This window comes from Pleurodeles waltl, chromosome 7 (assembly GCF_031143425.1).
Source record: "Pleurodeles waltl isolate 20211129_DDA chromosome 7, aPleWal1.hap1.20221129, whole genome shotgun sequence".
Taxonomy (NCBI): domain Eukaryota; kingdom Metazoa; phylum Chordata; class Amphibia; order Caudata; family Salamandridae; genus Pleurodeles; species Pleurodeles waltl.
Window position 1 is genome coordinate 1,047,830,898 of NC_090446.1, and position 21,556 is coordinate 1,047,852,453.

At 48.5% G+C, this 21,556-nt stretch overlaps 1 protein-coding gene across 1 annotated transcript in view; it reads left to right on the forward strand.

Moving 5' to 3' along the window:
- NOL11 (nucleolar protein 11) overlaps nt 1–21,556 on the forward strand; it is a 425,248-nt gene that overhangs the window by 61,538 nt on the left and 342,154 nt on the right. The window contains exon 7 of the mRNA XM_069199905.1: nt 21,207–21,392. Within this exon, the coding sequence (XP_069056006.1) occupies nt 21,207–21,392 (186 nt within the window). The remainder of the gene's footprint in view (nt 1–21,206; nt 21,393–21,556) is intronic.

A 21,556-nucleotide genomic window follows, 5' to 3' on the forward strand; every position in this document is an offset into this window, starting at 1 on the left:
GATGTCCTCTTCACTGGGGCTATCCTCAGTGATTTCAGAGGTGTTGGTCTCTCTTGTGAGGGAACCAGCATCTCTGACTATTATTTTTGGAGTCAGGGTTTGAGGGACCCTGTTCTCCCTAGATAGGACTGGTAGGGGGGAATTTTCCTCCAAGTCACTATCCTCTTCCTCTGAGTTGCCACCCTCAGAGGGGTTGGCCTTTTCAAACTCTGCCAAAAGCTCCTGGAGCTGTATTTTGGTAGGTTTGGGGCCCATTGTTATTTTCTTTATTTTACAGAGTGACCTTAGCTCCCTCATCTTAAGATGGAGGTAAGGTGTGGTGTCGAGTTCCACCACAGTCACATCTGTGCTAGACATTTTGCTTCTAAAAGTTGGAATACTTTTTAAGAATCTACAACTAGTTCTAGGTTCTAATTCAAACTTTTACAAACTTTTAAACTCTAAAAGAAATGCTAAACAGGATCTAACACAAGGCCCTAGCAGGTCTTTTAAGAATTTAGAAAACTTTTCAAATTGCAAAAATCAATTTCTAATGACAATTTTGGAATTTGTCGTGTGATCAGGTATTGGCTGAGTAGTCCAGCAAATGCAAAGTCTTGTACCCCACCGCTGATCCACCAATGTAGGAAGTTGGCTCTGTATGTGCTATTTCAAAGTAAGGAATAGCATGCACAGAGTCCAAGGGTTCCCCTTAGAGGTAAAATAGTGGTAATAATAGATAATACTAATGCTCTATTTTGTGGTAGTGTGGTCGAGCAGTAGGCTTATCCAAGGAGTAGTGTTAAGCATTTGTTGTACATACACATAGACAATAAATGAGGTACACACACTCAGAGACAAATCCAGCCAATAGGTTTTTATATAGAAAAATATCGTTTCTTAGTTTATTTTAAGAACCACAGGTTCAAACTCTACATGTAATATCTCATTCGAAAGGTATTGCAGGTAAGTACTTTAGGAACTTCAAATCATCAAAATTGCATGTATACTTTTCAAGTTATTCACAAATAGCTGTTTTAAAAGTGGACACTTAGTGCAATTTTCACAGTTCCTAGGGGAGGTAAGTATTTGTTAGGTTAACCAGGTAAGTAAGACACTTACAGGGCTTAGTTCTTGGTCCAAGGTAGCCCACCGTTGGGGGTTCAGAGCAACCCCAAAGTCACCACACCAGCAGCTCAGGGCCGGTCAGGTGCAGAGTTCAAAGTGGTGCCCAAAACACATAGGCTAGAATGGAGAGAAGGGGGTGCCCCGGTTCCGGTCTGCTTGCAGGTAAGTACCCGCGTCTTCGGAGGGCAGACCAGGGGGGTTTTGTAGGGCACCGGGGGGGACACAAGTCCACACAGAAATTTCACCCTCAGCAGCGCGGGGGCGGCCGGGTGCAGTGTAGAAACAAGCGTCGGGTTTTCAATGTTAGTCTATGAGAGATCTCGGGATCTCTTCAGCGCTGCAGGCAGGCAAGGGGGAGGTTCCTCGGGGAAACCTCCACTTGGGCAAGGGAGAGGGACTCCTGGGGGTCACTTCTCTAGTGAAAGTCCGGTCCTTCAGGTCCTGGGGGCTGCGGGTGCAGGGTCTCTCCCAGGCGTCGGGACTTTAGGTTCAAAGAGTCGCGGTCAGGGGAAGCCTCGGGATTCCCTCTGCAGGCGGCGCTGTGGGGGCTCAGGGGGGACAGGTTTTGGTACTCACAGTATCAGAGTAGTCCTGGGGTCCCTCCTGAGGTGTTGGATCGCCACCAGCCGAGTCGGGGTCGCCGGGTGCAGTGTTGCAAGTCTCACGCTTCTTGCGGGGAGCTTGCAGGGTTCTTTAAAGCTGCTGGAAACAAAGTTGCAGCTTTTCTTGGAGCAGGTCCGCTGTCCTCGGGAGTTTCTTGTCTTTTCGAAGCAGGGGCAGTCCTCAGAGGATGTCGAGGTCGCTGGTCCCTTTGGAAGGCGTCGCTGGAGCAGGATCTTTGGAAGGCAGGAGACAGGCCGGTGAGTTTCTGGAGCCAAGGCAGTTGTCGTCTTCTGGTCTTCCTCTGCAGGGGTTTTCAGCTAGGCAGTCCGTCTTCTTGTAGTTGCAGGAATCTAATTTTCTAGGGTTCAGGGTAGCCCTTAAATACTAAATTTAAGGGCGTGTTTAGGTCTGGGGGGTTAGTAGCCAATGGCTACTAGCCCTGAGGGTGGGTACACCCTCTTTGTGCCTCCTCCCAAGGGGAGGGGGTCACAATCCTAACCCTATTGGGGGAATCCTCCATCTGCAAGATGGAGGATTTCTAAAAGTTAGAGTCACTTCAGCTCAGGACACCTTAGGGGCTGTCCTGACTGGCCAGTGACTCCTCCTTGTTGCTTTCTTTGTTCCCTCCAGCCTTGCCGCCAAAAGTGGGGGCCGTGGCCGGAGGGGGCGGGCAACTCCACTAAGCTGGAGTGCCCTGCTGGGCTGTGACAAAGGGGTGAGCCTTTGAGGCTCACCGCCAGGTGTCACAGCTCCTGCCTGGGGGAGGTGTTAGCATCTCCACCCAGTGCAGGCTTTGTTACTGGCCTCAGAGTGACAAAGGCACTCTCCCCATGGGGCCAGCAACATGTCTCTGGTGTGGCAGGCTGCTGGAACTAGTCAGCCTACACAGATAGTCGGTTAAGTTTCAGGGGGCACCTCTAAGGTGCCCTCTGGGGTGTATTTTACAATAAAATGTACACTGGCATCAGTGTGCATTTATTGTGCTGAGAAGTTTGATACCAAACTTCTCAGTTTTCAGTGTAGCCATTATGGTGCTGTGGAGTTCGTGTTTGACAAACTCCCAGACCATATACTCTTATGGCTACCCTGCACTTACAATGTCTAAGGTTTTGTTTAGACACTGTAGGGGTACCATGCTCATGCACTGGTACCCTCACCTATGGTATAGTGCACCCTGCCTTAGGGCTGTAAGGCCTGCTAGAGGGGTGTCTTACCTATACTGCATAGGCAGTGAGAGGCTGGCATGGCACCCTGAGGGGAGTGCCATGTTGACTTACTCGTTTTGTCCTCACTAGCACACACAAGCTGGCAAGCAGTGTGTCTGTGCTGAGTGAGAGGTCTCCAGGGTGGCATAAGACATGCTGCAGCCCTTAGAGACCTTCCTTGGCATCAGGGCCCTTGGTACTAGAAGTACCAGTTACAAGGGACTTATCTGGCTGCCAGGGTCTGCCAATTGTGGATACAAAAGTACAGGTTAGGGAAAGAACACTGGTGCTGGGGCCTGGTTAGCAGGCCTCAGCACACTTTCAATTGTAAACATAGCATCAGCAAAGGCAAAAAGTCAGGGGGCAACCATGCCAAGGAGGCATTTCCTTACAGTTCCTCATTTATTGCCTGTGTGTTTGTACAACAAATGCTTAACACTACTCCTTTGATAAGCCTACTGCTCGACCACACTACCACAAAATAGAGTATTAGTATTATCTCTTTTTGCCACTATCTTACCTCTAAGGGGATCCCTTGGACTCTGTGCATACTATTCCTTACTTTGAAATAGTGCATACAGAGCCAACTTCCTACACCCCGCTTTTGGCCTGTTTGTCAGCGTGTTTGACTGTGTTCACTGGGATCCTGCTAAACAGGACCCCAGTAACTGTGCGCTCTCCTCCTCAATTTGTTTTCTGGTAACTTTTTATCATACTGGTTCCCCCATGTGTTTTGCTTTACTTTTGACTGAGCCAAAATATACACACTGAAAGAAGTCGAAAAGATTCTCTGGAATGCACTTCTTAATCTGAAGAAGATATTTATTATAGCTTTTCTAAGGGCTCGTGAAGGAAAGCTTGAATAGCCAAAAGTGTACTTTTAAAAAGTTTAACAATGAAGTAAGACCACGTATAAAGAATCTTCAATCTATAAATAGCAAATATATACATGCAAGGATACAAGCACTTCTATTGATATATGTATACTTATATTCATACACAATGCAAAGCAAATAATTAATAAAAATGCATCACTATAGGGCCTGTCAGGTGCTTCATCTTTCTCCTGCCAGAAAGCCGATGACCCCGTTCGACTGCGAGAAAGAGAGATCTCTACCCTCATAGGAAATATATCAGGCAATTCGATGTCTAAAATCCTAATTGAGGTCTCTGAATCTCCTACTGTCGATCTGGGTTTCTTTTATATCTTAAAAAAACGAAGAAGGGGCTTTCTGGAAAACCCTCCTGCTTGCGCAAGAAGTATTAAAAAAAAATATGCTGGCTATTTTAGGTCCGGGTTGGAAGAAACAGGTTGGAACTGGCCAGTTTCCCAAGGTGCCTCTCCCAAGCCTAAGCCGTTCCCTGTTGTACCACCCTTATCATTCTGACTGACTAACTTCTCCATATTATGTCCTAGCTCTTCAGTGAGAAAGGGAACACGCAGAATAGAAAACACGTTGCATAACATGTTTGTACGGAAAACTACTCGTACCCTTAACTTGGCAGTGAAGGTAAGGCTGAGCTGAATACAAAATGGAGTCTGTAACTGGTGATCACTAGTGTGACGGTGGACAGCCAAGCCAAGTGCAAAGCGGTGCGACACGTGGTAAAAATACAAATATGACTACACCATGTAAGTCCCTAGTATAGGGTACCTAGGTACCCAGGGCATTGGGGTTCCAGGGGATCCCTATGGGCTGCAGCAGTTATTCTGCCACCCATAGGGAGCCCATGCAAAGGGTTCTGCAGGCCTGCCATTGCAGTCTACGTGAACCGGGTGTACGCACCCAGTTTTCACTACAGGTCACTACTACAGGTCCCACTGTAAGTCATCCCTATGGTAGGCCCTCTCAGCCCAGAGGGCAGGGTGCAGGTACCTGCGGGTAAGGGCACCCCTGCATTAGCAGAGGTGCCCCCCACAACCTCCATTCCCATTTTTGTGAGTGTGGGGGACACCATTTTATATGTGTACATGACATAGGTCACTACCTATGTCCAGCTACATATTAGTAACTTCAAACCTGCGCATGTTTGGTATCAAACATGTCAGAATCATACCCTAATACTGTTTCAAGTATTGGAAGTATGATTCCATGCACTCTGGGGGCTCCTTAGAGGACCCCCAGCATTGCTAAAATCAGTCTTATAGGGTTTTCCGGGCAGCCCAACTGCTGCCACCCCTCAGACAGGTTTCTGCTCTTCTGTTGCTTGATCTGATCAAGCCCAGGAAGGCAGAACAAAGGGTTTCCTTTTGGAGAGGGAGGTAACACACTCTCCCTTTGGGAATAGGTGTGACTGACTTGGCACGGGTAGCCTCCCCAAGCCACTGGTTTGCTTTGGAGGGCACATTTGGTGCCCTCTGTGCATAAACCAGTCTACACCAGTTCAGGGTCCCCCAGCCTCTTCTCTGGCGCGAACCTGGACAATGGAAAGGGGAGTGACTGCTCTCCTGTCCATCACCACCCCTGGGGTGGTGCCTCAAGCTCCTCCAGAGGGTCCCTGGGTTTTGCCATCTTGTTTCCAAGGTTGGCAGGGAACTCTGGGAGCATCTGAGTGGCCAGGCCCGGCAGGTGACATCAGTGCCCCCCTCCTGATAGGTGCTTGCCTGGTTAGGTGACCAGTCCCCCTTCCAGGGCTATTTAGGGTCTCTCTCTTGGGTGGGTCCTCAGATTCGGCTTGCAAGATTCCAGCAGGACTCCCTCTGCAACCCTTACTTCGACTTCTGGAACTGCGGCTGGAACATCTAGGACCCAACAAGCTGCTTCCAAGAAGAAAGGACCCTTCAGCAACATTGTTTCCAGGGTCCCTGCGGGCTTTGCAACAATTTCCTTGCCCTGCTTTCTAAGAAGACTGCAACTCTCAGCCTGCACAAGAAGAAAAAGGAATCTCCCTTGGAGTGAAGGAGTCACTTCCCTGCAGCCACAGGCACCTACAACAAGCGATGACCACCTGCGTGGATCCCCCTCTCCTGCTGAGCTGCGTGGATCCTGCATCACAGGTGGTGGTCCAGAGTAGTCCTGTTCGTCCTCTCTGTCAGCTGTCTAACTATTGATGGAGGTAAGCCTTTACCTTCCCATGCACCACGTCTCATGCAGCTGCCAAGGCTTGTTTGCATCTTCTTCAAGGGATCTTCAGGCTACGTGTAGCTCCAGTCCCCAGCTCCATCCTGCAAAGCACAGCCTCCTGCGGCGTGGGATCCACTTCTGTAGTGCTGCGTGGGCTCTTTCTGCAACTCCTGTATCCCTGTCCTGTGGGACTCTTGCGGGTGCTGCCTCTGCTCCTGTGGCCCCTCTGCTACGGTGAGGGTCGCCTGTGAATCCCCCTCCTTGGTTGAGTCCTGCTGGGCCTGACTGAGCCCAGGCAGCACCTCTTTTCCACTAACCACAAGTTTGCCTTTGCCAAGGCTTGTTGGTGGGAATCCTGCACCGACTCCCATCTGCAATCTTCCTTCCGGCGTGGGACACCTTCTGCATCCATCTGGAACTCTTCTCTGGCTCCTGGGCTGCAGTGCTGGCCTGCTTTTCAGAACCGTCAACCAACTCCTGCATCCACAGTTGGGTGGGTAGTACCTCCTACTGCTCCTGGACTTCACTGTGACTCTTGAACTTGATCCGCTTTCTCCACAGGTCTTCTTTCTTCAGGAATCCACCACTGGTTTTCTTGCAGTCTTCTCTGGGTGTCTTCTTTTTCTTCCTTTCCTCCTTTTGTGTGGTTTGGGGAAAATCCAATGTTTTACTCTTGGATTCCTGGACACTGGAGTGGTACTGTGTTACTTACCTTTGTGGTTTTCTAGTACTCCCAGCTCCGCTCTACACATCTTACTTACTTAGGTGGGGGTACCTAGTTTGCATTCCACTTTTTTTTTTTTAGTAAATGGGTTTTGCTCCCCTAGGGTCACTCTTGCTTATTACTGTTTGCACTGTTTTCTAACCTTTTCTATGCCTATTTCTGATTGCTAGTGTATATATTTATTTAGTTATTACTTACCTCCTAAGGGTGGGTCATGTGTCTAGTAATTTGTGGTGATTTGTTCCAAAAATAAAGTACCTTTGTTTTTGTACAACTGAGTGTTATCTTTCATGTTTGTGAGTACTGTTTGACTACAGTGGTATTGCATGAGCTTTGCATGCCTTTGCTGCTCATCCACAGCTACCTCTAGAGAGCCTGGCTTCTAGGCACTGCCTACACTTCACTAAGAGGAGATGCGTGTGTAAGGAAATGCCTCCTTGGCATGGTTACCCCCTGACGTTTTGCCTTTGCTGATGCTAAGTTTTGATTTGAAAGTGCGCTGAGGCCTGCTAACGAGGCCCCAGCACCAGTGTTCTTTCCCTAACCTGTACTTGTGTTTCCACAATTGGCACCACCTGGCATCCAGGTAAGTCCCTTGTAACTGGTACCCCTGGTACCAAGGGCCCTGATGCCAGGGAAGGTCTCTAAGGGATGCAGCATGTCTTATGCCACCCTGGGGACCCCTCACTCAGCCCAGACAAACTGCTTGCCAGCTTGTGTGTGCTAGTGAGGACAAAACAACTAAGTTGACATGGCACTCCCCTCAGGGTGCCATGCCAACCTCACTCTGCCTACGAAGTATAGATAAGTCACCCCTCTAGCAGGCCTTACAGCCCTAAGGCAGGGTGCACTATACCATAGGTGAGGGCACAAGTGCATGAGCACTGTCCCCCTACAGTGTCTAAGCAAAACCTTAGACATTGTAAGTGCAGGGTAGCCAAAGAGTATATGGTCTGGGAGTCTGTCATGCACGAACTCCACAGCACCATAATGGCTACACTGAAAACTGTGAAGTTTGGTATTGTAAGGAAATGCCTCCTTGGCATGGTTGCCCCCTGACTTTTTGCCTTTGCTGATGCTATGTTTACAATTGAAAGTGTGCTGAGGCCTGCTAACCAGGCCCCAGCACCAGTGTTCTTTCCCTAACCTGTACTTTTGTATCCACAATTGGCAGACCCTGGCATCCAGATAAGTCCCTTGTAACTGGTACTTCTAGTACCAAGGGCCCTGATGCCAAGGAAGGTCTCTAAGGGCTGCAGCATGTCTTATGCCACCCTGGAGACCTCTCACTCAGCACAGACACCCTGCTTGCCAGCTTGTGTGTGCTAGTGAGAACAAAACGAGTAAGTCGACATGGCACTCCCCTCAGGGTGCCATGCCAGCCTCTCACTGCCTATGCAGTATAGGTAAGACACCCCTCTAGCAGGCCTTACAGCCCTAAGGCAGGGTGCACTATACCATAGGTGAGGGTACCAGTGCATGAGCACTGTACCCCTACAGTGTCTAAGCAAAACCTTAGACATTGTAAGTGCAGGGTAGCCATAAGAGTATATGGTCTGGGAGTCTGTTTTACACGAACTCCACAGCACCATAATGGCTACACTGAAAACTGGGAAGTTTGGTATCAAACTTCTCAGCACAATAAATGCACACTGATGCCAGTGTACATTTTATTGCAAAATACACCCCAGAGGGCACCTTAGAGGTGCCCCCTGAAACTTAACCGACTATCTGTGTAGGCTGACTAGTTCCAGCAGCCTGCCACACTAGAGAGATGTTGCTGGCCCCATGGGGAGAGTGCCTTTGTCACTCTGAGGCCAGTAACAAAGCCTGCACTGGGTGGAGATGCTAACACCTCCCCCAGGCAGGAGCTGTAACACCTGGCGGTGAGCCTCAAAGGCTCACCCCTTTGTCACAGCACCGCAGGACACTCCAGCTAGTGGAGTTGCCCGCCCCCTCCGGCCCGGCCCCCACTTTTGGCGGCAAGGCCGGAGAAAATAATGAGAATAACAAGGAGGAGTCACTGGCCAGTCAGGACAGCCCCTAAGGTGTCCTGAGCTGAGGTGACTCTAACTTTTAGAAATCCTCCATCTTGCAGATGGAGGATTCCCCCAATAGGGTTAGGATTGTGACCCCCTCCCCTTGGGAGGAGGCACAAAGAGGGTGTACCCACCCTCAGGGCTAGTAGCCATTGGCTACTAACCCCCCAGACCTAAACACGCCCTTAAATTTAGTATTTAAGGGCTACCCTGAACCCTAGAAAATTAGATTCCTGCAACAAGAAGAAGGACTGCCCAGCTGAAAACCCCTGCAGAGGAAGACCAGAAGACAACAACTGCCTTGGCTCCAGAAACTCACCGGCCTGTCTCCTGCCTTCCAAAGAACTCTGCTCCAGCGACGCCTTCCAAAGGGACCAGCGACCTCTGAATCCTCTGAGGACTGCCCTGCTTCGACGACGACAAGAAACTCCCGAGGACAGCGGACCTGCTCCAAAAAGACTGCGACTTTGTTTCAAGAAGCAGCTTTAAAGAACCCTGCAACTCCCCGCAAGAAGCGTGAGACTTGCAACACTGCACCCGGCGACCCCGACTCGGCTGGTGGAGAACCAACACCTCAGGGAGGACCCCCGGACTACTCTACGACTGTGAGTACCAAAACCTGTCCCCCCCTGAGCCCCCACAGCGCCGCCTGCAGAGGGAATCCCGAGGCTTCCCCTGACCGCGACTCTCTGAAACCTAAGTCCCGACGCCTGGAAAAGACCCTGCACCCGCAGCCCCCAGGACCTGAAGGACCGGACTTTCACTGCAGAAGTGACCCCCAGGATTCCCTCTCCCTTGCCCAAGTGGAGGTTTCCCCGAGGAAGCCCCCCCTTGCCTGCCTGCAGCGCTGAAGAGATCCTGTGATCTCTCATTGACTTACATTGCGAACCCGACGCTTGTTCTAACACTGCACCCGGCCGCCCCCGCGCCGCTGAGGGTGAAATTTCTGTGTGGGCTTGTGTCCCCCCCCGGTGCCCTACAAAACCTCCCTGGTCTGCCCTCCGAAGACGCGGGTACTTACCTGCAAGCAGACCGGAACCGGGGCACCCCCTTCTCTCCATTCTAGCCTATGCGTTTTGGGCACCACTTTGAACTCTACACCTGACCGGCCCTGAGCTGCTGGTGTGGTGACTTTGGGGTTGCTCTGAACCCCCAACGGTGGGCTACCTTGGACCAAGAACTGAACCCTGTAAGTGTCTTACTTACCTGGTAAAACTAGCAAAAACTTACCTCCCCCAGGAACTGTGAAAATTGCACTGTGTCCACTTTTAAAGTAGCTATTTGTGAATAACTTGAAAAGTATACATGCAATTGAAATGATTCAAAGTTCCTAATGTACTTACCTGCAATACCTTTCAAACAAGATATTACATGTTAAATTTGAACCTGTGGTTCTTAAAATAAACTAAGAAAATATATTTTTCTATAACAAAACCTATTGGCTGGATTTGTCTCTGAGTGTGTGTACCTCATTTATTGTCTATGTGTATGTACAACAAATGCTTAACACTACTCCTTGGATAAGCCTACTGCTCGACCACACTACCACAAAATAGAGCATTAGTATTATCTATTTCTACCACTATTTTACCTCTAAGGGGAACCCTTGGACTCTGTGCATGCTATTCCTTACTTTGAAATAGCACATACAGAGCCAACTTCCTACAGGTATCAAACTTCTCAGCACAATAAATGCACACTAATGCCAGTGTACATTTTATTGTAACATACACCCCAGAGGGCACCTTAGAGGTGCCCCCTGAAACCTTAACCGACTACCCGTGTAGGCTGACTGGTTTTTACAGCCTGCCACACACCAGACATGTTGCTTGCCACATGGGGAGAGTGCCTTTGTCACTCTGTGGCTAGTAACAAAGCCTGTACTGGGTGGAGGTGCTTCACACCTCCCCCCGCAGGAAATGTAACACCTGGCGGTGAGCCTCAAAGGCTCACCCCCTTCGTTACAGCACCACAGGGCACTCCAGCTAGTGGAGTTGGCCGCCCCCTCCGGCCACGGCCCCACTTTTAGTGGCAAGGCCGGAGGAGATAATGAGAAAAACAAGGAGGAGTCACTGGCCAGTCAGGACAGCCCCTAAGGTGTCCTGAGCTGAGGTGACTGACTTTTAGAAATCCTCCATCTTGCATATGGAGGATTCCCCCAATAGGATTAGGAATGTGCCCCCCTCCCCTCAGGGAGGAGGCACAAAGAGGGTGTAGCCACCCTCAGGGCTAGTAGCCATTGGCTACTCACCCCCCAGACCTAAACACACCCCTAAATTCAGTATTTAGGGGCTCCCCAGAACTTAGGAACTCCGATTCCTGCAACCTAAGAAGAAGAGGACTGCTAAGCTGAAAAACCCTGCAGAGAAGATGGAGACACCAACTGCTATGGCCCCAGCTCTACCGGCCTGTCTCCCCACTTCTAAAGACACTGCTCCAGCGACGCTCTCCACAGGGACCAGCGACCTCTGAAGCCTCAGAGGACTGCCCTGCATCTAGAAGGACCAAGAACTCCAAAGGATAGCGGCTCTGTTCACCAAAGACTGCAACTTTGCAACAAAGAAGCAACTTTGAAACAACTTGCGTTTCCCGCCGGAAGCGTGAGACTTGACACTCTGCACCCGACGCCCCCGGCTCAACTTGTGGAGAACAATCACTTCAGGGAGGACTCCCGGCGACTGCGAGACCGTGAGTAGCCAGAGTTGACCCCCCTGAGCCCCCACAGCGACGCCTGCAGAGGGAATCCAGAGGCTCCCACTGCACCCGGCCGCCCCGTGCTGCTGAGGATGTACTTTCTGTGTGGACTTGTGTCCCCCCCGGTGCCCTACAAAACCCCCTTGGTCTGCCCTCCGAAGACGCGGGTACTTACCTGCTGGCAGACTGGAACTGGGGCACCCCCTTCTCTCCATTGAAGCCTATGTGTTTTGGGCACCTCTTTGACCTTTGCACCTGACCGGCCCTGAGCTGCTGGTGTGATAACTTTGGGGTTGCTCTGAACCCCCAACGGTGGGCTACCTTGGACCAAAAACTGAAACCTGTAAGTGACTTACTTACCTGTTAAAACTAACATTACTTTACCTCCCCCAGGAACTGTGAAAATTGCACTGCGTCCACTTTTAAAACAGCTTATTGTGTTTTATGTAAAAAGTATACATGCTAATGAAATGATTCAAAGTTCCTAAAGTACTTACCTGCAATACCTTTCAAATGAGATATTACATGTAGAATTTGAACCTGTGGTTCTTAAAATAAACTAAGAAAATATATTTTTCTATAACAAAACCTATTGGCTGGATTTGTCTCTGAGTGTGTGTTCCTCATTTATTGCCTGTGTGTATGTACAACAAATGCTTAACACTACTCCTTTGATAAGCCTACTGCTCGACCACACTACCACAAAATAGAGCATTAGTATTATCTCTTTTTGCCACTATCTTACCTCTAAGGGGAACCCTTGGACTCTGTGCATACTATTCCTTACTTTGAAATAGTGCATACAGAGCCAACTTCTTACAATACAGAGCCAACTTCCTACAGCGTGGACCTGGTATAAGGTGTAAGTACCATAGGTACCCACCACACACCAGGCCAGCTTCCTACAATACTAAACTTGCCAGCCCTCAGTAAAGCCATCATGGAGCTGTGGCGTTCGTAATGTCAGACTCCCAGACCATGTACTTTAATATGGCCACACTGCACTTACAATGTCTAAGAATGTACGTAGACACTGTAGGGGCATATTGCTCATGCAGCTGTGACCTCACCTGTGGTATAGTGCACCCTGTGTTAGGGCTGTAAGGCCTGCTAGAGTGGTGACATACCTATGCCACAGGCAGTGGTTGTGGGCATGGCACTCTGAGAGGGATGCCAAGTCGACTTTACCTTTTTTCCCCCACCAGCACGCACAATCTGCCATGGCAGTGTGCATGTGCTTGGTGAGGGGTCCCTCAGAGTGACACAATACATGCTTCAGCCCTTAGGGACCCTCCCTAGTCATAGAGCCCTTGGTACCACTGGTACCTTTTACAAGGGACTTAGCTGTGTGCCCTGGTTGTGCCAGTTGTGGGAACAATCGTACAGTTCAGGGAAAGAACACTGGTGCTGGGGCCTAGTTAGCAGATTCCTAGCACACTCTGTCAAGTCAGCATCAATATCAGGCACAAAGTGGAGGGGTAACCATGCCAAAAGGGGCACATTCATACAGTCTGTTCCATGGTAAGTTAGTCTTCTGTTAAATTGTTTACCTTTTAAAAAAATATACATTTTTTTATTGAGTTTTTGCAACACATAAAAAAACCAGTGTGCATAAAAACATGCAGTTTTAACTCTGACACAAGACAACCGTAGTCGGATACAATAATGAAGATACAGTGATTGGCAACAAGAGCATCAAAACATCCAACAGAGGGAAATCACCCCTTTAGAAAGGGGTTGAGGGGCCCACAGTAAGATAAGCCACAACATATAGACAAAGTCAAGCAAGGTCTTCCCCTCCCAGATCAGTGTCCTCCACTCACAACAGGTGAGTACAAACAGCAACGAAACAGAGAGTTAAAGGCCGCAAAGGACGGTCAGCTAGAGCCGAACTCTGCGCCCCAGCATCTGAAATGGACACAGATCTGCCAGCAGAGGATCCATCCACAAGCACCTGGCCCCTTATCCATTTGCAGGCATGCCTATAGAATGGCGTCCTAGGCGGGCAACATTGGTACTTTCTGAACCCCCTGAGTTTTCTCCCCACTAATAGCTTCCCTTTTGCAGTCTTCCCAGTTCGTCAACTCCAACCACCAGCGATAAGCATCAGAGCCCTTGGCCGACGTGCAGCTCATGGACGGCTGCCTGCGAGCAAGGACCAAGGCTGTCCGCTGCCTGCGAGCAAGGACCAAGGCCAAATGTAAAAACTGATTGGTAGCCTTCCTAGCCGCCGAATGTTCATAGAGGCCAAGCAAGCAAAGGTGAGGGCTCAGGAAAGTCTGTGTCCGTGGCCTTCCGAAACACAAGGAGGACCGTTGTCTGATTGGGTAATAAGACCAGGCAAGAACAGACCAAGTGGAAAAAATCTGTGCCCTCAATGGTGCACCGGGGGCAATCTGAGGTCACTTCCGGGAATATGGCATGCATTCTTTGGGTGATCAAATAGGCCCAATGCAAAAAAAGAAAAATTGAATACTTTTGAAGTGGGCATTTTTAGGCACCTTAAAACAAGTTTCAAGTATCTTCCTTCAAGAGGAAACACACGGAGACGCCCACAAGACTGCCTCCGAATGGAACCAGAGGGTTATAAAAGCCTGTCGCGCCCCCTCCAGCAAAGCCCTCTAAAGCAATGTAATCACTTTTGTCTGGCCCATAATAAGAAAAGGCCCCAGCTCTCTCCCCCCCACAACCCGGGAATCCCCAAAGCCAAATTACCATTAGAGGGAGATAAGAGCAGTTCATAGTTGGCATACAAGTCCATTGTAAGGCCTGAGCCCAAACATAACACACAGTCCTAACCAAGGTATTCGAGGACAATACTCTGGAAGCAGGAGTGAGCTTCAGTAGAAAACCCAATAAGCAATCCTTGGAAGGAACGACACACTCAGCCGTCCCCTCACCATCCCATAGAAAGGCCCACTGTAAAGAAATGGCTCCCTGTTGCAGTTACCCCCCACTTTTTGCCTGATACTGATGCTGACTTGACTGAGAAGTGTGCTGGGACCCTGCTAACCAGGCCCCAGCACCAGTGTTCCTTCACCTAAAATGTACCATTGTGTCCACAATTGGCACACCCTGGCATTCAGATAAGTCCCTTGTAACTGGTACTTCTAGTACCAAGGGCCCTGATGCCAAGAAAGGTCTCTAAGGGCTGCAGCATGTCTTATGCCACCCTAGAGACCCCTCACTCAGCACAGACACACTGCTTACAAGCCTGTGTGTGCTAGTGAGAACAAAATGAGTAAGTCGACATGGCACTCCCCTCAGGGTGCCATGCCAGCCTCTCACTGCCTATGCAGTATAGGTAAGACACCCCTCTAGCAGGCCTTACAGCCCTAAGGCAGGGTGCACTATACCATAGGTGAGGGTACCAGTGCATGAGCATGGTACCCCTACAGTGTCTAAACAAAACCTTAGACATTGTAAGTGCAGGGTAGCCATAAGAGTATATGGTCTGGGAGTTTGTCAAACACGAACTCCACAGCACCATAATGGCTACACTGAAAACTGGGAAGTTTGGTATCAAACTTCTCAGCACAATAAATGCACACTGATGCCAGTGTACATTTTATTGTAAAATACACCCCAGAGGGCACCTTAGAGGTGCCCCCTGAAACTTAACCGACTATCTGTGTAGGCTGACTAGTTTTAGCAGCCTGCCACAAACCGAGACATGTTGCTGGCCCCATGGGGAGAGTGCCTTTGTCACTCTGAGGCCAGTAACAAAGCCTGCACTGGGTGGAGATGCTAACACCTCCCCCAGGCAGGAATTGTCACACCTGGCGGTGAGCCTCAAAGGCTCACCTCCTTTGTGCCAACCCAGCAGGACACTCCAGCTAGTGGAGTTGCCCGCCCCCTCCGGCCAGGCCCCACTTTTGGCGGCAAGGCCGGAGAAAATAATGAGAAAAACAAGGAGGAGTCACTGGCCAGTCAGGACAGCCCCTAAGGTGTCCTGAGCTGAAGTGACTCTAACTTTTAGAAATCCTCCATCTTGCAGATGGAGGATTCCCCAATAGGATTAGGGATGTGACCCCCTCCCTCTGGGAGGAGGCACAAAGAGGGTGTACCCACCCTCAGGGCTAGTAGCCATTGGCTACTAACCCCCCAGACCTAAACACGCCCTTAAATTTAGTATTTAAGGGCTTCCCTGAACCTAAAGATTTAGATTCCTGCAACTACAAGAAGAAGGACTGCCTAGCTGAAAACCCCTGCAGAGGAAGACCAGAAGACGACAACTGCCTTGGCTCCAGAAACTCACCGGCCTGTCTCCTGCCTTCCAAAGATCCTGCTCCAGCGACGCCTTCCAAAGGGACCAGCGACCTCGACATCCTCTGAGGACTGCCCCTGCTTCGAAGAGACAAGAAACTCCCGAGGACAGCGGACCTGCTCCAAGAAAAGCTGCAACTTTGTTTCCAGCAGCTTTAAAGAACCCTGCAAGCTCCCCGCAAGAAGCGTGAGACTTGCAACACTGCACCCGGCGACCCCGACTCGGCTGGTGGCGATCCAACACCTCAGGAGGGACCCCAGGACTACTCTAAGACTGTGAGTACCAAAACCTGTCCCCCCTGAGCCCCCACAGCGCCGCCTGCAGAGGGAATCCCGAGGCTTCCCCTGACCGCGACTCTTTGAACCTAAAGTCCCGACGCCTGGGAGAGACCCTGCACCCGCAGCCCCCAGGACCTGAAGGACCGGACTTTCACTGGAGAAGTGACCCCCAGGAGTCCCTCTCCCTTGCACAAGTGGAGGTTTCCCCGAGGAACCCCCCCTTGCCTGCCTGCAGCGCTGAAGAGATCCCGAGATCTCTCATAGACTAACATTGCGAACCCGACGCTTGTTTCTACACTGCACCCGGCCGCCCCCGCGCCGCTGAGGGTGAAATTTCTGTGTGGGCTTGTGTCCCCCCCGGTGCCCTACAAAACCCCCCTGGTCTGCCCTCCGAAGACGCGGGTACTTACCTGCAAGCAGACCGGAACCGGGGCACCCCCTTCTCTCCATTCTAGCCTATGTGTTTTGGGCACCACTTTGAACTCTGCACCTGACCGGCCCTGAGCTGCTGGTGTGGTGACTTTGGGGTTGCTCTGAACCCCCAACGGTGGGCTACCTTGGACCAAGAACTAAGCCCTGTAAGTGTCTTACTTACCTGGTTAACCTAACAAATACTTACCTCCCCTAGGAACTGTGAAAAGTGTCCACTTTTAAAACAGCTATTTGTGAATAACTTGAAAAGTATACATGCAATTTTGATGATTTGAAGTTCCTAAAGTACTTACCTGCAATACCTTTCGAATGAGATATTACATGTAGAATTTGAACCTGTGGTTCTTAAAATAAACTAAGAAAAGATATTTTTCTATATAAAAACCTATTGGCTGGATTTGTCCCTGAGTGTGTGTACCTCATTTATTGTCTATGTGTATGTGTATGTGTATGTACAACAAATGCTTAACACTACTCCTTGGATAAGCCTATTGCTCGACCACACTACCACAAAATAGAGCATTAGTATTATCTATTTTTACCACTATTTTACCTCTAAGGGGAACCCTTGGACTCTGTGCATGCTATTCCTTACTTTGAAATAGCACATACAGAGCCAACTTCCTACACCCACCAATGCGCTAGCCATTGAAGCTGTGCAGCTAAGTATTATAATTCCAAGTCAGAAGAAGCTACTCCCCCCTCGGTCACAGATAAAAGCAACTTCCAGAGGGCAATGCAAAACACCCCAGTAGAGTGAAAGAAGCAGGCTGTCCAGCTCCTGATTTTTTTGGGGGGTTAACTCCAAGAGTGGTGCTGCAAACAAATAGAGTAGACACGGTGATATAGTCATCTTAGAAGCCACCGACAGAGAGGAAAAGTAGTCCAGAAGGCATCGGACTGCCACAGGCCAGGCAACATACACCCAAAGTTTGCCTCCTACAACAATTTTGGGTACCGGTGAACAACCACTCCAAAATTCTAAACTGCATCATGTTTCCACCTCAGCTCTGGAGCTGTGGAGAGAATACCACACTCAGGGGTATCTCCTCTCACGGGTTAAATACATGACTTGCTCCAGTTGACCACAGGTCTGACAATGCTGCCACCGCCCCCAGGAGGTCAGCGCCCCTCCCCCTATGATACAATAACTGGTCATCCGCATACAGAGAAAGATAGATACAGTTAGAGACAAAGCTCAGGACTTGATAGAGTAATCCCCAGCGAACCGTGCAGGCAAAGGGCTCCGTAGCTAACACAAATAACAAAGAGAGGGGGGCATCCCTGATATCAAAGCACCAGTACGTTTCCTGGCTAGAGGGCCAGTGTAAAGAAGCTTCGTCCACTTGAGGAAGGGAAGACCCAAGCCCATCCTAAGCATCATAGCATATTGGAATTCCCAGTGGGCTTAGTCAAACACCTTCCTAATGTCTCCCGAGGTAACCAGGGTTTTCAGTGGGAGGTGCTCCAGTTGGTTTAGGGCTAGGAAAAACTGCTGGGATTTAGACATACTACTACATGTAGGAATGAAGCCTGTTAATCCGGATGGACCAAAGAGCACATATGTGGAAGTAACTGAATTGCCAAGATTTTACTTGAAAGTTTGTAATCTGCATTAAGCATAGATAGGGGTTGGTAAGAATCAAGAAAAAGAGGGAGTGACCCAGGTGCTGCATCCTACAGCAAGGGCCACAAGTCTAAGAACAAGATTAGATGCAAAGGCCACATAAAATTCTATAGGAAGCCAGTCGAGACCAGGCACCTTACTCCTCGCCGTCTCCTTAATTGTTTTACACACCTTCTGCTCTAAACCATCCATACCTAGCTGATCTGTCCCTGCCAACTCAAGGGACTCCCCAGAGGCATCTGCAACTTAATTTAGCATTTCCCTCTCATCACTTGCCACCTCAGACGAATACAACATAGTGCCACAGGAAAACTGCATTGATCTCCTCCTGCATAAATACATCATGCCCCGAGCGATCATGTATCTGACGCACAATGTGACCGCCCCCAACATCATTCAAAGCCAAGCCAGAATCCTACCCAACTTATCCTGTGCTTCATGTGCATTAACTGCAAATGCCTTATGACCAAAGCAGCAAAGGCACTCCAGGAGTTCAAGCTTCTCCCGCTCTTCCCCCTGCTATGTATGGTCCCTTCCAGCCTGCCTGGAAGTCCATCACAGCCGCCTCTTGTCTTTGAATATCTGTAAGCAGCTGGGTACGGAGCCCCCACTCTGCTAGCAATAAAATATCACTGCATCACAGCTTTCATAGCGTCCCATTCCATCCCCACCAGTGAAGGCGAACCAGTGTTATCAGTCCAGTACGTAGAGATGTGCTCCCCCAATAAAACGCAGAAGGCCTGGGTGTCAAGAAGCGCCAGATCAAAGCGGCAGGTAGTTTGATTAATTTGTGGTCTATTTCAGCAAATCCTACAACTGCGAGCTACCCGTCTTGAGTGCTTCATGAAATCGTCATCCGTAAGGTAGATATAATCTAACTAGGACAACTCCTGGTGGTTGTCAGAGATTGATGTTATATGTGCTGAGAACAGTCAAGGACAACAGAGGCAGTCTGATGAAGGCAGAGGAGTCGTCAGGTCTCAGCAGAAACATCAAGTTCAGCATGCAGCATACAATTGCAGTTGGCTGGAATTCCCCTCTATCATACAGGGGGTAGTGATGTTTTTAATAATAAAACATTTGACGTTCTGAGAAACTGCCCTGACGTGCCAACACGTGTATGAGGTGAGTATATAATGAACGCTTTGTGCCGGCAATAACTCGTAAACTTGTCACGTTCAGCCTTGAGTGATGCACCGAGTGAAAATGTGCACAGAAATGAAGAACAGAATTCTGCATGAAAGAGCAACTGATAAGATAACAAAAACATCTCCAATAAAATGAAGCTTTTGCTAAAATAATAAAGAATAAAATGCAATGTATCTAAGTAAAAGTGCAAAAGCTGTAGGCCTAAGCTAAAATAATGTGCATGTGTAAATGCTAAAGTAACCTCACATCACTCCCTCCCCTTAACCAAAAGAAAGGTGCTGAAGGTTGGGGTCCCTGGGGCCAAAGAGGATCGGAGAGGAAGGATGCATGACCTTTTCCCAAGTAAATATATAGTAATAGGCACCAAAATTAATAGGAACTGAGCATAAGGAGGTGTTGTTTTTAATTCTTCAGTTTATTTGCATTGCTCTCCAATAGGCAGCAGCATTATTGCCATAATACACTTTTTAGTGGGGGCTAATTTCCTTCGCGAAGGCTTGGTTTTTACCAAGATTACGGGTGAATAAAGGAGCAAGAGTACGTCTCATTTGTAGTTCTAGCTTTCATTAGCTATTCCACTAAGTCCATTTTAAATGATGCTTTTTTCAGTTGGAATAATTCTGTATTTGTGTTGGGGGGTGCATGTTTTATTGTCTTGGTTTGTTAATGGACTTTGCGTGTGTTTGTGTGCTTCATTAGTGCTGTTTCTACAGGTGCCTTTCAGCTGCAATAGAAGTTAACTGAATGATATGCTACTTTATTGCTGCTGTGATAAGCACATACATGGGTTTGGTGATAAGAGACATAATGAATTTAACATGTTCTGTTTTGTGAGTAATTGAGGAGGCATTTTCTGACCTGGACTTCCCTGATGAATCCTTCATCCATCATGGAACGCACTGAGAAATGAGGACAGTCCTTGGTCGGCTTTTCCTGACAGACTTCTGACTCTTTTCAGGAAACCCCTCCCTCCCCTACACTAGTCCATTCTAATGTATTCTGTATGTAGTGACGATGTCAAGTGCTCCATCCCACTATCTCCCACTCCCTCCCCCTCACCCCCCATCCTTCAGCAAACCCTCCTGTCTCCTGACCTCCTCACATACACTGGTTTACAGAAGTTTTTTGGGCACCTCATGGTGGCTAGGATTAGCTGTTAGCTAAGGGACAGAGCACTGTGATCTTCAGCTGGAGTGCAAGGCCCTCTTGCAGATGTTTTTAAGATTGCATTTTCTGGGCCAAAACATTTTAAAAGAAATCCTGGAGATAATTTAATGAAAAATTAAAAACAGTTTCTCCGACTATTTATTTTAACATTATTCACCCACAAAATGTAATGATTAAAATCTATATTTGAAGAAAGAGTGGCAGACATTTTTTTTAATTAAAACTTTATTAAAACATTATTAATAATAATCCGTATTAATAAACACTGCATGAATTACTGACGTATTCTTACAATTAAAAATATTCGGGATTTTTGTAGAAAGGTGATAGATCTACTTTATAAATACATGGAAATGCTCATCCCTTAGCAATAGGCTAGCTTTTTATATTGTGTGGTTGTGACTCTTTGACATTAAGTGTGGCTGAGTTCCAGTGGGCACGCGTATGAGGTTATGGTGTCAGTTAGTCAGGTTGGCGGACCTGCAAGACCAATCACATGCTGTGAATGCCAGAAGGCTGTGCATGACATAGAGTTGGCTGTTTGCAGGCCCTTCAGCCAACCTCTCCACGCTCAGAACTGCTCTCCTTGTCAACAACATGTTACTTGTACTTCAAATTATGGTAAAAGTGGTGTGATAATAGATGATGAACTTCAGACAACTTTTAAAAGACTACTAGATATGTAGCACAGAGTGTCCTGGTTTCCTGCATTGAACATCCCTCTAGAGTATAAGCCTAAGCGTTAGTTCCAATGATTTGGCTATGTGGAAGCAAAACCTAGAGAATCTCCACAGAGCACGAAAAAGGAATCAAGCTGTTTATTTTATTTTTACTTTTTTCGTTGAACAGATCCCAGTGGACACGTGTATGAGGTTACGGTGCCAGTTCATCAGGCTGAGTTGGCAGAAGAGCAGGTTCTGTCCATATCAATTCGACTAAAACTTCCAGCATCTAGTAACACAGCGGTCACCATCCTCGATAAAACCCATGTTGCTGTGTTAGGAGTATTGACTGCTGGACAAAATTCTGCAAAAGGTAAGTTTACCACTTCCTTCGCTTATTAGCTTGCTGCTGTAAGATAAGTTGTTCTGCATTACATTTTGTGTTTCTCAGCAAAAATGAAAAACTGGTCAGTAGAAAACTCTTAGGTGAGTTAACATTAGCTGGGCAATACACAGTGTTCTTGATATGATCCTTTC